Consider the following 15,165-nt stretch of genomic DNA (forward strand, 5'->3'; position numbering starts at 1 on the left):
TTTTTCCAAATTAAAGAACACTAATTTGAATAATTGAATTATAATTGAATAACTCAATTAGGCCTATAATAATCCCATATATTTCTCCCTGAAAGTGCAGAACTTAAACATATTTATTTCTAGTTTCAAATTTATATTTGATATATCATAATCTAGCTTAATTTCAGTTTTTTGTTTTTTGAGGGGAATGGCATCATTGCTGAATCCTAGAGTGGGAGCAGAAGTCTAGATAATTAACTTTGGGGAAGTGAGATCTTGTCTGTCATGACATTCACTTTTCACTTGCAGAACCCTATGGGGTAGAGGGTAGGTAAGTGTACCATTCACAACTCGTAGTTGAACTCACAGTTGCTGATGAAAGCATAAAGCACCATAATAGATACTTTAACATTAAGTTACCAGAAATAATACTGACAAACAGAGAGGAAGCATGTCACTGAATGCAATCTAACCAAGGTCTAGGTGAGAAGCTGACATTTACACTTTTAAAAAAGTTAGAATGTTTGAGTATATTATGAAGATTGAGTCACAATAATGCCCATGTAATTAGCCAACTGAGTGAATTCAATTTAAAGTACAAGACTTTAGACGGGCTCTTGAGTATCATATTGATAGCACATTGAGTAAATGACCAAATGTTTAATGCTCCATCCAAATGTTTGGACAAAGGTCTACTATACTGAAAAGAAAGTCTACTATATTTAGAATCTGAGGACCTGCATTCAAATTTTCCCTCTACTTGGGTGACTTGAGACAAGCTTCTTCATTTCTCTGAACGTCAATTTCCTCATTTGTAGAATGAAGGAGTTGGAATAGATGGCCTTCCTATATCTAAATCTATAAAATTAGTTATCCTGTTCATTGCAAATATGCTCAGTGCTTTCCTATCTCCTCTAAGAGATAAACTGGTATTGACAGCTGGAAGTGTGAGAAAATAAGTCAAAATTCAATTTAAGATCATTAGAAACTTTTTAATTTGAAAGGAAAAACTCAAGATGGAGAATTCTGATCTCCAGCTGAGTCATTTAATTGATTACGGATATAAATCATTTCACTTCCCTATTCTTCAGTTTTTTCATTTGGAAAAAGGGAGAAATGATTTTACTTCCAAATTTTTCTCCTCCTGTCTCTTTCCCCACTGGCTCCCTTTCCCTTTTTGGATAGCTTTACCATCACTCTGTTCGCTGATAAGAAAGGCTATATTTCCCCATCTCTACCCTGGAAACATGTAAATGCAAACTAGAGATTTCTTCTCACTTTTGGTGTTGAAATGGATAGCTCATCATGGAAGACTTAAGCAATTATGTTCTACTCAACTATTCTGGACTTTTCCCACTTCTTTCATTTCTTTCACTGTCTTCTTCCCTATTAAACTCTTTCAAAACTCCCAAATCAAACTCTTCAGTCCTAATTCTTTAACTTGCCTTTATCTATATGGTGTCCATGCTATACATCTTCACTTATCTTATTCTACAACTTTAAGTGATTTAAATTGTACATATCAGCATGCTCAGGTGTAATGTTCTCTTCTCTAAAATATAATGTTCTCTAGGATCAGGTTTCTTGAGGGACTTCTGGGAGCACTCTTAGTGTCAGTTCAGAGTAATAATCACCCCAAATGCAGCCAGCTGTTAAAAGTCCAGATCCTTTACTGTCTCTTTCAAAATAACCCAGTTAGCTTTCTTAGAGGCCTATCTCTCTCCTTGATTCCAAGAGTTCTTGCTGCTAGTCCTTTGTCTCTTCCAGCTCTTTCTTGATGTGACATCTTTTTAAGTATTCAACAAGAAATTAGTAACTATTTCTCTCTCCATATAGGAAAATACTCTTATTTTAAAAACTTTTTTTAGATTTATTCCATCTGCCTGGGGGGAAAAAAATCACATTTTTTAATAATAACTTTCTCCTCCTACTCTTTGGGCACTGACTTCCAAATTAAGCTTGATATCATAGCTACGTATCACCATTTGGGAACTTAAAATATTTATTTATAGGTTGGGACAGCCCTTTGCTATGGAATAAGGTGAGGAGGAATTCTGATAAATGCTTAATAAATATTATCATATTTCACCCTCACAAGAACACTGAGAGGTAGTTGCTATTACCCCATTTTCAGCTGAGAAACTGTGACAAGAATTTAAGTGATATGCCTAGGGTCACACAGTTATTAAGATCTGAGGCTGGATTTGAACACAGATCTTCATAATTTCAGGACCAGTGAACTATCCACTGTGCCATTAAATGAGTAAGTACAATTAATTTTAATTATGTAAATGTCTTGACTAGGACAAGTAATTTTAGAATCCAATAAAAGTAAATAGGTTTAATTTGATCCTTAATAATGAATCTCTTGCTTTTTTGCTGGGCAAGTTAGTGGAATGTATTACAATTTTTTAAATAAAATAAGCAATTAATGTAGTAGGAAAAAGGAAAAACTTGTACAAATATGATATTTGTCAAATCTGGTATACCTAGAGTTCGTTGATGAGCTAAGCAGGACTATGAACAAGAGCAGAAAGCGGATCTAATTTGTAAAGACTCTCTAAAACAAATAAACAAAAAAGATAAGATTTCATAACCAAAGGTTCAAAAAATTGTGTCATTGTAATGGGTAAAATTTCACTAAAGGTAGGCAAATAGCTGAGAGAAACAAATATAAATGACAATTACTCAGGATTAATGATAGAACAAGTCATTTTGTAAATGTTTACAGATCAATTAATGATTTAACATACATTTTTAAATCAGATATTATGTGCCAGGCATTGTGCTAAGCACCAGGAATATGAATGCAAAAGCAAAACAATCCCTGTCCTTTAAAAGAAATGGAAGTAAAGGAAGAAGGTAAAATATGTTCACAGATAAATAAAGGATTTATTTTTAAAACACAGGGTGATTTGAGGAAGGAATGTCTCTTAAAGCATATAGCACTGAAGCAAAGAAAAGTCCAAGGATTCCAAAAAGACCTGGATGAGTGTGGAGACTATTTTAAATATTATAATGCACACTTTATGCTTAATTGGGACAGAACTGGAAAAGGAAATACTGTATATGGGAATAGCAAATAGGATAGTTTAGCTGGAACATGGTTTCTTAAAGGGAATGTATGAAGTATAATAGTCTGGATAGGCTGAAGCCATATTGTGAAGGACTTTAAGCATTAAAACAGAGGAATGTATATTTTATTCTAGAGGCAACAGGGAACCACTGAAATTTCTTGAGCAGGAAATTGACATAGTTGGATTGATACTTTAGGAATTTGAATTTAGTAGCTGAGTTTAAGGCTACATGGGAATGAAAATTGAAGGAACAATATAGGGAGACAAATTATAAGGCCATTGTAATAGACCAATGTAATTCCCCATTTCTGGGATGAAGAACCATATTACATGGAAGATAAGACATGGAGAATGATCCACAGAAAGAAGAAAGAAGAGATCAGATGGGTAGGAAAATTACTATGACAAACCAGAATCACAATATATATATATATATATATATATATATATATATATATATATATGAATAAAGTCTATTAGATTTAGCACTAGAGAGATATTTGGTAACCTTAGCGAGAGCATCTTAAGTCAAGTGGAGGGACTAGAAGTCAGATGACAAGATGCTAAGAAGTGAATTAGAGATGAGAAAGTGCGAAAAGAAAATACATGCAGCTTTTTCTTTCATAGTCTTTTGCTTATGAAAGGAAAGAAGGCTACATAGGATGATGTTCTTCTGAGAAGTGAAATACAATGTACATGATGATTATGCAAATACACAAAATACTACTTTGTATGATACACAAAATAATCATTAAAAGATTTCCTTGAAGATGTGCTGCACACTGCTATAGTTATGATCCTGTCTTGTATAAAACTATGGTGCACCCACACTTAGACCTCAAAGGCTGGAGAAACCAAAAGAAAAGGTAAGTTTAAATAATAAAGATAATACAGAAAGTTAAATTAATAATTCAGTAAAAATCATAGAATTCTTCAGCTCTAAAAGAGGAATACCAAAAAGATGAATATGATTAAATTTCATTCAGTTGTGAAGAGGATTCTGAATATCATGGAATCAAACAATTTTAACAAATCCTGTGGCAAGGAAGCAATGAAATCTAAAATGAGTAAATGTAGTGCAAATAAAAGTATTCTTAAAATTTTATCAGTGTATAAAGAAATTATCTTTATTAATGCAGAGTGACACTCTCCCTACAATTTATGGTCTTGGAAAGCTGGATGAGCCACTTAGAGGTTGTGTCTTTGCTGAGGGTAACAACACAGCTGGTACATGTCAGAGGTCAGACTTCAAATCGGGAAGTCTTCCTTTTTCTGAGATCAGTTCTATATGTTCTATAGAACATTGCTTCTCAATTTAATTTAATTTTTATTTTATGAGTTATAAATTTATGTTTACCAAGGAAGCATTATTTATTCAAAAAAGTTTGCTTACATTCCTGAATCATGGACCTAAAATGATTTATTAGCAATTTATAAAGGTTAATATTTGACTTTGAAACTGACCTCAAGCAGAGTAGTTATGTCCTTTCTACAGTATGTCTCTTGGTGCCATTGTCAAAGATGGTACATTGGTCTGGATGGGCTAGTTGGGTAGTTCATATGTGTTCCTGATGCCATAGTCCCTTTAACACTCAAGTCCTGGTAGAAGTGAATTATACCTCTGCCTTGCTAGGTTCTACTAACTGTACAAAGAGAAAGGAAAGTGAACAAAGCTAAGGAAGAGAAGGTTCCTCCATACTGCTAGATTTGTCTATAGCATATTAGAATTAGAAATAGACTTTAAAATTACTGATTTCAAGCCCCCATTTTACTGAGGCATCAAGTGATGATATAATTTATTTGAGTTTATATAGATACATCTGAATATAAGTACAGGGCAAAGTTAATACCTTGCAAATTCAGATTGTAAACTGGAGCCCTAGGTACTATCTATTAAACCCCATAGCTGCTTCCTTTGTGTGAAGTTTACAACCAATTGGAACTCAGATTCTCAATGGGTTAAAAACAAAGATAAATGAGAAAGGAGGCAAAAGTGATACCTTTCCGGAGTGTATGAGGGCTCTGATCGGTGGGTGGCTGAATGAGATTAGTCATCGGCTGTGTACTCACACAGAGGACCCCGTGACTGGAGCTCTGACTCTCCTTTTGCCCAGACCCTGGAGAAAGCTCCTTGTTTTGTAAAGTGCTGAAACAAAGGTAAACATATAAACTTATTAAAACCCAACGTCACCTTCATGTAATGAAAATACTAATCATTTTTCAAGACACAAATCAAATCTCTATTCTGAGGGAAAGTTCTACTACCCAAGTTAGCCAATCATTAGATATCTCCCTTCTCTGGGCTTTGGTAGCATTTATCAATTTTACACTCATGTGGCACACACACACACACACACACACACACACACACACATGTTCTACCTTTTCAAGTTTATAAATCTTCCCAAACTTCTTGAAGGAAGAACCTGTCTCATCCATATTCCTATCTTTTTAGTTCCAAGTATAATCCTTGAAAATTGAAGATAATTGGTAAATATTTGATCATTCAATGGAAACTCCCAATAAGTCTAAACCTGAATACCAGATATTTCAGTACTTTTTTCTCCATTCCTTATTTGATTAGCAATGTACTGTATTTGTGGTTGAGTAGGAGCTGCCTCTACTATTCCCAAGTTTCAGGCGGGAAAAAAGTCAAGTAATGTTTATTCTAATAAAAGCATTTGGGGAGGAAGGAGTAAATAAGGAGCAAAGTTTGTTTTATTTTAAGAGTATAAAGAAGCAGGGTCCTGTTTAGGAATTTTTAAGCCCCTTTCTCTGGCTGTCAGCTTTCCTATCCTTGGGATTGAAGCATTTAAAAGTATTTTCAGTAAGTAAATTAAATTTTAAAATCAATCCCTGAACATATTTCTAAAAGTCCTACCTCTACCCTCTAATCCTAAATTATGACTATCTCCACTCCAAGAGTATAATTCTGACACACTTTTGATATTTGACAATGTTATGATGCTTCATTCATTTACTGATATATTTTTCAAATTTGTAAGTAATGGTGAATCCTGGGACCTTCACTCAAACACCAGAACCATAGCCACTTAATAATTTCATGCTGTTCTAGGAAATATCTCAGTCATGTAAATAACCTCTTGGGGCCACTCAGCTCCAAAAGCAGATTCAACCTCCTTAGCCTTTCTTCTCAGAACCACTGTATGTTAAAGGACATCCAAGTCTATATCCATCCTACTTTGAGGTAGTATTTTAAAGGAAAGGGACATAAATCTTTTTACAGAAACTGTCTCTCTCCCCCAAATCCTGGGGATAAGTCTGGCTTTGTAATTTATCTCCAAACTTTATCAAATAGCTGTAGGCTTTAATTTGACTAGTAATTATTCCTATGGGAAACTGGAGTGGATTAAAAATAAAGCCATAGCACAACAGCCATATTAAAGGGTACACAATCTTTTCCTTGGAAGAACAAGGCAGGCACACTCAAACAAAAATTTATCAGCTAACTCCTAGGTTAGCTATTTTCAATGACCCAGGGAGGCTAAAAGATAAGGAGTCAAGAAATAGGTTGCAAGTTTAACAGACTGAGAGGATGATGGTGCCTTTGGCCAAGTAATAAGGTAATTTGGAGGGGGAAAAGGACTTTTTAGAAAAGTTAAAAAGTTTAGTTTTAGATGTGTTGAGTTTAAGACATCTATAGCATAACTATATCTAATTCCTAATAGGAAGTTGGAGATGCAAGATTGGAGGGAAGCAGAAAGACTGGGGCTGCCTAAGTAGATCTGAGAATCATCAGCACAGAAATGATAATTGAATCCATAGAAGTTGAGAAGATTGCCAAGTGAAATAGTAGAGAAAATGAGAAATAGCCCAAAGGCTGAGGCCTGTGGGACACCAATGATTAGCAGGAATGACCTGAATGAAGACTCAGCAAAGGAGACTGAAAAGAAGTCAGACAGGTAAGAGGAAGAGAACTAGGACAGAGTGGTATTCCAAAAACCTAAAGAGAAGAGAATGTGAAAGGCTCTCTACAGAGGTCATGAAGTCTGAGGACAGAGAAAAGATCTTTGCATTTGGCAATTAAAAGATCATTGTTAACTTTGGAGAGAGATCAAATGATGAGCCTGGAAGACAGAGCTTTGAGAACTAAGAAAAGAATCTGAGGAGAGGAAATGTATATACCTATTGTATATGGTCTTCTTAAGAATTTTAGCAATAGGTACCAGAGGGTGAGAGACAGTACTGAAGTGGATGAATCAAGGAAGGGTTTTTTTAATGAACAAAAGGATAGGGGCCTGTTCGTAGGCAGTAGGGAAGTAACCTGGAAGAGGCTTGGAAGAGATTGAAGGTAAGTGAGAGAATGGAGATGACAGGAATCAATCTTCAGGAAGATCCTGGATGGAATAGGATTGTTTGTGCACATACAGCAGATTAGCTTTAGCAAGGAAAAGTATCATTTCACCCCATTAGATAAAAGGGAGAGTAGGCAGAAGGTTTCTGCATGGTATCAAATAAGGAAAAGGGGAGAAGGAACTCTTGATGAATAGGCTCATCTTTTCTTCCAGCAATATAGCTTGGTAGGGAGGGGGAGAGAATGGTCATGAGAGTTTTGAGAAGAGAAGAAATATTAGAAGAACTTCTGTGCCAAGTAAGACAGAAAAATTAATTGATTAATTAAGACTAATTAGGAAAGTATAAAAAGATTTCCTAGTAGGAGAAAGTATATAGACTTGAAGACAGAAGATGGTAGAAGTGACCCCCAAGTTGAGACTTAACGAAGCACAATTAATGATATAGTAAAGGGACCAGGGACTTGAGAAAAGTGTAGAATTAAACTGGTTTAAATGGTTAAGATAAGGAAAGAGACAGAACCAATATGGTGGAATAGAGAAGCACTCAATCTAAGTCTTGCAAATTTCCCTGCAAATAGCTCCAAAATTATGCTTTGAATTAAATTTTGGTTTGGCAAAGCAAAAAAAAAAAAAAAAAAAAAAAAAAAAAAGCTGGATAAAACACATTTTTCAGTGCAAGACAACATAGAAGGTTGAGAAAAAGAGGCTTCCTCATCTCTATAGTGGTGCCCCCCCCTTAAAAAAAAGCGTGTTCTTTTTTTGTTCTGCAGATTGTATCTGCACTGGAATCAACAGCAGTTTTGGAAGCTCTTAGCCCAAGAACTGTCAGGGATTGAACAACTGGTCAGAAGGAGACTGCACAGGACCTTTTGCTAGTGCTGGGTTCAGGACCCTCTAGCATTCCTTATACTCAATTCTGGTCACAGTGTCAGGGCCAAAAGAAGCAATACCACTTTGTAGGGAACAGGATCCCAGATTAGGTTCCAAGGTTCAGAGAAGAGTGCTTGTGATTACTAATAGGGAAGTAGGAACCCTGTTCTCAATTCCAGAGCAAAAGGAAGCACTATCAATTACAAATGAAAAAGAGTAGAGCACCTGATCACAGTCTCAGAATTAGGAGAAGTATTAGCACTGACAGCTAGAAGGAAACAAAATCCCTTCATGTGTAAAGACAAGTGAAAGGAAGAGTGACAGGAAAGGAGAGCAATGATCACATCTTTTGTAAAGAGCTGAAACTCTTAAAAGGTGTGCTTGAATCAGACAAAGGAGCACTTAAGGCTAATTACCTATTGGACAATGGCAATGGCATATGTTTGGAAAAATTGCCCTTCTTATTGTTCAGTGCTAGCTCAATGTTTTGATGTATACAGATAATCTAGGAGGGATTAGAGGATGGTGTAAGACGAGCCAGACTTACTTTGCAGCAGGACCAGGACTTCTCCTGGAAGTTGGTGGTGAGCTTGTGGCAATTTTGTCCATCTCCTTCACTTCTCCCCCTAAAGACCAAGGACTTTTGCTTTTACTGACTCTGGCTGATCCTGAGGTCTCCAGGAAGCTAGCCTGCACTTAACACATCTCTCTTTAGAGAATACCACGCAAGAACATTAAAAACCTATAGACCTTCAGAGCTAGCTCTGAAAACAGTAGCAAGAAAGGCCTGAAACTTAGAATAGTTCCCACTCCACCAAAGGAACAGAGTCCAGCTTAAATATATAAAGTCATAAGTAAAAAATAATAATAATAAAATGCTGGAGAGATGAGTAAAGAAAAAAAAAAGAGCCTGACCACAGAAAGTCTCTATGGTGGCAAGGAACATTAAGAAACAAATATAGAAAAACAACAAAATCAAAAGATCTAAACAGAAGGCTTCAAAGAAAAATGTGAATTGGTCACAGGCTCAAAAAAGGCTCAAAAAACTAGAAGTTCTCAAAAAGGACTTTAAACATTAAATGAAAAAGGAAGTGGAAAATTTGGCAAAAGAAATAAAAGTGAGTCAAGAAAACTATGAAAAGAGAATCAACAGCTTGGTAAAGAGTCACAAAAAATACTGAGGAAAATAAAACCTTAAAAAACAAAATTGGTCAAATGACAAAAAAGAGGCAAAAAACCCCACTAATGAGCAGAATGCCTTAAAAAACAGAATTGGTCAAATAGAAAAAGAGGCACAAAAATTCCTTGAGGAAAAATTTATTTTCAGCCTTAAAAATTATAATTGGTCCAGTAGAAGCTAATGACATCATGAGACAGCAAGAAACAAATTCAAAAGAATGAAATAATAGAAGAAAATGGAAAACATCTGATTGGAAAAATAGCTATCTGGAAAAGAGATTGGAATAACTCAAAGTTATGATTAAAAAAAGAACATATATATATATATATGAGAAATTGTCAAGGAGAACAATTTTAGCAGTTCTGAGAGATGCAAGTTGCTGCTAAAATTGTTAATTTTATTTTTAGTAGTATTTAATTGATTCCCTAGGATTCTCTAAGTATACCAGCAAATTATCTATCAAGTGGTGGTTTTCTTTCCTCATTGCCTAATCTACTTTTCAAGTTCTTTTTTGTCTCTTATTGCTATAGCTAACATTTCTATGTTGTTCTATACATGTTCTATAATATTGAATAATAAAGGGGATAATGGGCATCCTTTCTTCATCCTGGATCTTACTGGAAAGGCTTCTAGCTTTTCCCTGTTATAAATTATGCTTGCTGGGGAAACTAATTGGCATAGTGGATAAAGCACTAGCCCTGAAGTTAGGAGGACCTGAGTTCAAATGTGGCTTAACATTTCCTGTTTGTGCGACTCTGGGCAAGTCAATTGCCTCAGCAAAAACAAACAAAAAAATCAAATAATGCTTGCTGATGGATTTAGATAGATACTATTTGTCATTTTAGGGAAGGTTCCATTTATTTCTATGTTTTATTGTGTTTTTAAATAGGAATGGATATTGTATTTTGCCAAAAGTTTTTTCCACATGTATTGAAATAGGTTATGTTATGATTTGTGTTTTTATTATTGAGGTAGTAAATTATGCTGATATTTTTCCTAATGTTGAACCAACCCTGGTATAAATTCTGAGTATAAATCTCCCCTGGTCATAGTATATAATCTCTATGATCTCTATGATATATAATTGTAACCTCCTTGCTAATATTTTTATTTATTTTGCATCAATATTGACTTGGAAAATTGGTCTATAGTTCTCTCTCTCTCAATTAAGGTATTGGCACCATATTTATGTCAGAAAAGAAATTTAGTAGAATTCCTTTTTTTTTTTTTTTTTTTTTTGCCTCTTTTCCCAAATAGTTTAAATAGTACTGGGGGTTAATTGTTCTTTAAATGTTTCATAACATTTGCTTGTGAATCCGTCTGGTCCTGGGGATTTTTTCTTAGGAAAAACATGGATAGCTTTTTTGATTTCTTTTTTTTTAAGGGTTATTTAAGTATTCTATTTCTTCTTCTGTTAATTTCAGTAATTCATATTTTAAAAAATATTCATCTATCTTTCTTAGATTATTATATTACTAGCATATAACTGGGCAAAATTGTTCCTAATAATTGCTTTAATTTCATTGTAATAGGTGGTGAAATCATACTTTTAATATTTGGTACTGGTAATTTAGTTTTCTTTCCTTTTAAAAATTAATTTAACTCATGGTTTATCTATTTTATTGGGTTTTTCACAAAAACAGCTCATAGTTTTATTTATTAATTCAATGGTTTTCTTACTTTCATTTTTATTAATTTCTCCTTTGATTTTTAGGATTTCCAAATTGATTTAATTGAATGTTTTAAATTTGTTCTTTTTCTAGTGTTATTTTTTTAGTTACATAGCCAATTCATTGATCTGCTCTTCTCTATGTTATTGATGTTTGCATCTAGAAATACAAAATTTCCCCCAAGTACTGCTTTAGCTGCATCCCATAAATTTTGGTATGCTGTCTCATTATTATCATCCTCTTTAATGAAATTGATTGTTTCTAAATGGGTCCTTTGACTCACTCATTCATTGGGATTAGATTTTTTAGTTTCCAAAGAATAAAAATTCTTTCTTTCTTTCTTTGGCTATCTTTCTATCTTTCTATGGCTCTTTATAAGATATAATTTTATTGCATTATGATCTGAAAATGATTCATTTAATCTTTCTGAGAAAAAGATATATTCATTTCTATTCCTAATCTATTTTCTCCAATATCTTTTGCAATATTCTCTTTGTCTCCATACACAGCTACAACTTCGGTACAGGCTATTATCACATTACTATTGCAATAGCTTTCTAATTGATTTTCCTATCTCAGATCTTTCCCTCAATCTAATTCATCCTTCATTCAACTGACAAAATGACTTTTCTAAAGTACAAGTTTGGCCATGTCCTCCTTTATAAATTTACTCTCTTTGTAATTTTACTCCCTCTCCCTCTTTATAATTTTACCATTTCTCAATGTAATTCATTTAGCTTTTCCTTTAAGTATTTAGGTTCAATTCCATTTGGCACATATGTTTTATATATCACAATTAATTTTTTTTTACCTTCCAGCAAATTGTAGTTTCTCTATTTATCTTTTCAGTCTATTTTTTCTTATCTGAGAACATAAATACTACCTCTACTTTTCTGAGTTCTGCTGAAGGAGAAATGAATTTTGTTCCAGGTCTTTATTTCAACTCTATATGAAACTTTTTCAAGTGCTGTAAAACAACATATTATTGGTTTCTGCTTTTTTATACATTTTACGCCTAAATTCTTCCCATTTGATTTAATTATGCTTTTTAATTGATTTTTCTCTCCATCTTATTTTCTTATCTTTCTTCCTCTCTTTGCTCTCTGGCTACTCTTCACAAAGAATGGGGGTCATATAATAGGAGTATGCCGAGTACCAGTGGTCTATGTTTGACACATTCCCTTTCCCCTGCTCCTCTTTTCCTCCCCTCATCAGGACCCAAATCACAACTTCTTATTCTTTCTTTCAGTTTATACCTTTCTTCACAACCTACTTTCTAAGAGATATGCTCCAATTCAAACTCCTGCTTCACTTATTTAGGTCCTTAAATGTGAGGTGATTTATCACTGGAATCCAGCATGGCAAAACCTGCAAGAATGTATAATCTAGCATGGTTTTAATCTCATGGACCATAATTTGATTATGGTCACAAAAGAGACAATATGCAAATTTCAATAATACAACATAAAATAGAATACTTTTCCCTTCTCTTGGATTCAGTTTCTTCTGCTGCAAAATAAAAGGATCATATTGAGTCCCCTTTGGGTCCTTTTCACCTCTAATGGAAAATGAACAACTAGGTATTTTTTTTCTACTTCATTGAATGATTTCCTGACCTCCCCAATTTCCTTCTCCTTGAAATTACCTTATATATACAATGTACATATTTTGTATTTAAGTAAACACATGTGTAGTTTCACCTGCTAGAATATAATCTCTTGAGGAGAGAGACTGATTTGTTTTTCTCCCTGTATTTCTAATATCAAGCACAGTTCAGCCACAGAGTAAGCAATTAATAAATGCTCATCAATATATAATTCCTGTTTTGCTTTTTAAAGAAGTAAGCTGAGTCAAGAGAGCAGAAGACATGATGTGTCCTTCCTTAGTGTTCTACCTGACACCTAGAAAGAAGGAGGCCATGTGATATGCTGGAAAGAATATTGACTCTGGAATTAGAGGACCTGGGTTCATATCAAGTAATTTATCCTCCCTGGGTCATATTTTCCTTTTCTGCAAATGAGGAGTTGGATTAAATGATCTAGGAGGTTCCTTCAAATTCTAGATCTATGATCTAATAACCTGATTTTACTTTTCTTTTTACATTTCTTTTTTGAAAGAAACCTGAAAAATCTGAATGGATTAATCTAAGGCAAAGTAATGGGGAAAGCGCATCAGATTAGTACATCTGTCACTAAATTTGTTCCCTTACTAATCTTGAGGACATCATGATCTCTTGGGGCCCTAGTTTCCTCACTTATGAAATAAAAAATACCAACCCATATCTTCTTTATGAGAATAACATAAGTTTTAGGTGGGAAATGGCTTTGAATATACAAATATGTGATGGTATTATTATGAAAAGTCCAATCCCTTTCTCCATAATAGTCTCAGGACTAATCTCACTCTACTTAACAGAATCATTAAAAATTTGATTAGCCAGGGGACACGTGCAGTTGTCATCTGTTGACTTGTGGAGAAACCAATTGTATTTGCTATAATATAAGGGCAATATTATCACAATATTTACCCAAGATACCTCATCTGCAAATTGGGAGGTTAGACTTCACAATTTTGGAATTCTAATTTAATGATGAAAACACAGCATAAATATCTGCCAAGCAACCAAACATGGAGCATTCATCTTCTTGAAGTATTCACTGGGACATACCTAGTTTAAGGGAGAAGGGGAGTGGTGGTAGAAGGATTTCTCATTAAACATGACAATCACATAGATATGGTCTCAGGAGCTTTGCTTAATAAGGGAATGGGGGCAATAATATCTAGAAATTACTATTAACTAGAAATAGAGAGGGCAGTTAGATGGCACAATGGATAGAGTACCAGCCCTGAAGTCAGGAGGACTTGAGTTCAAATCTGATCTCAGATACTTAACTCATAGCTAGGTGACCCTAGGCAAGTCACTTATTGCCTCAAGGGAAAATAGAGACATTAATAAAATATTTTTTAATCTATGAAAATTATAAAAAGAGAGAGAACATCTGAAATGTAATCTTAGCTTTAGCAAAAATACTATCTCATTAAGAATGAAGATGTTGAAAAGCTTCAAATCTCCCTTCAAGAGAACTTCCAAGAAGATTATTCTGTGCTAGACTTCTGAAAAAAGTCATCCACAAATATTTTAAAAAGGAAAAGCACCATAAGTGAATCAAAAAGAGTCACTAAATGGGCATGCATAAATAGAGGAGTCACACTTAGAGCAGTTCAGATCTCCCCCACCCCTAGTGATCTTCTTTCTTACCTACCTAGTCTGCTCAGCCACACACAGGGAGCCAAAGTTAGTTGGAGAATGGGAAGAAGTTGCTGAATTGTCAAGTAACTCCTCAGGAACTGGTGACTGGGGTGGAACAGCAAGGTCAGAAGGTGGAGCAGGAGGCTGCACAGTTGGTGGAGTACAGGATGATTTTCGGGTGACAGAGGAACCTCTTCGGGCCACCCAAGACGTATCCATAACCCTCACACCCATGCTAGTTGGGGAATGACACAAAGAGACATGCTTACCCTTCAATAAAATTACTAATAGGATCCATCCCCCAACAAAGCAGAAACATAAAAGCACATCTGCACAAAAGTGAAACATTGGCATAGCCTGAGCGCACCCTTCTTGCCTGATCCTGGGAAGCAATGCCATAGTTACTTCTGAATTGAAATGGGAATTAAAAGCAAGTTTTTCTACCCATCCACTTTGCTGGGGCCAGTCATTTCTGGAGGTTTCAGTAAAGAGTTATCTTTCTTGGCAGGAGGAATTAAAGATAGGATTGTGGTACATTAATGTTCTGCTACACTCAGCTGGCCATATTAAGAGTGTATTGTGCCACAATCTCAAACTTTTCCTCAAAGAAGAAGATGGTTTGATAAGATTTTTGAGCAGAGGAAAGGAAAATAAATGGGCAGTACAGACTGGGCCTTTTATGCTACCCCGCAAAAAGCAGAAACATCAAAACAATTCTTTTTTTCCCCCTGAGGCAACTGGGGTTAAGTGACTTGCCCAGGATCATATAACTAGGAAGTGTTAAATGTCTGAGCCACATCTGAACTCAGGTCATCCTGACTTC

General features: G+C 34.8%; 1 protein-coding gene across 4 annotated transcripts in view; it reads right to left on the bottom strand.

The window, feature by feature from the left end:
• The window catches only part of ARHGAP44 (Rho GTPase activating protein 44), a 148,060-nt gene that overhangs the window by 8,584 nt on the left and 124,311 nt on the right, over nt 1–15,165 (bottom strand). For all 4 annotated transcript variants that reach the window (XM_031965519.1, XM_031965518.1, XM_031965522.1 and 1 more), the window contains 2 exons: nt 14,356–14,577; nt 5,057–5,202 (listed from right to left, as the gene is read on the bottom strand). In XM_031965519.1, coding sequence (XP_031821379.1) covers nt 5,057–5,202; nt 14,356–14,577 — 368 coding nt within the window. The remainder of the gene's footprint in view (nt 1–5,056; nt 5,203–14,355; nt 14,578–15,165) is intronic.

This window comes from Sarcophilus harrisii, chromosome 4, assembly GCF_902635505.1.
Source record: "Sarcophilus harrisii chromosome 4, mSarHar1.11, whole genome shotgun sequence".
NCBI lineage: Eukaryota > Metazoa > Chordata > Mammalia > Dasyuromorphia > Dasyuridae > Sarcophilus > Sarcophilus harrisii.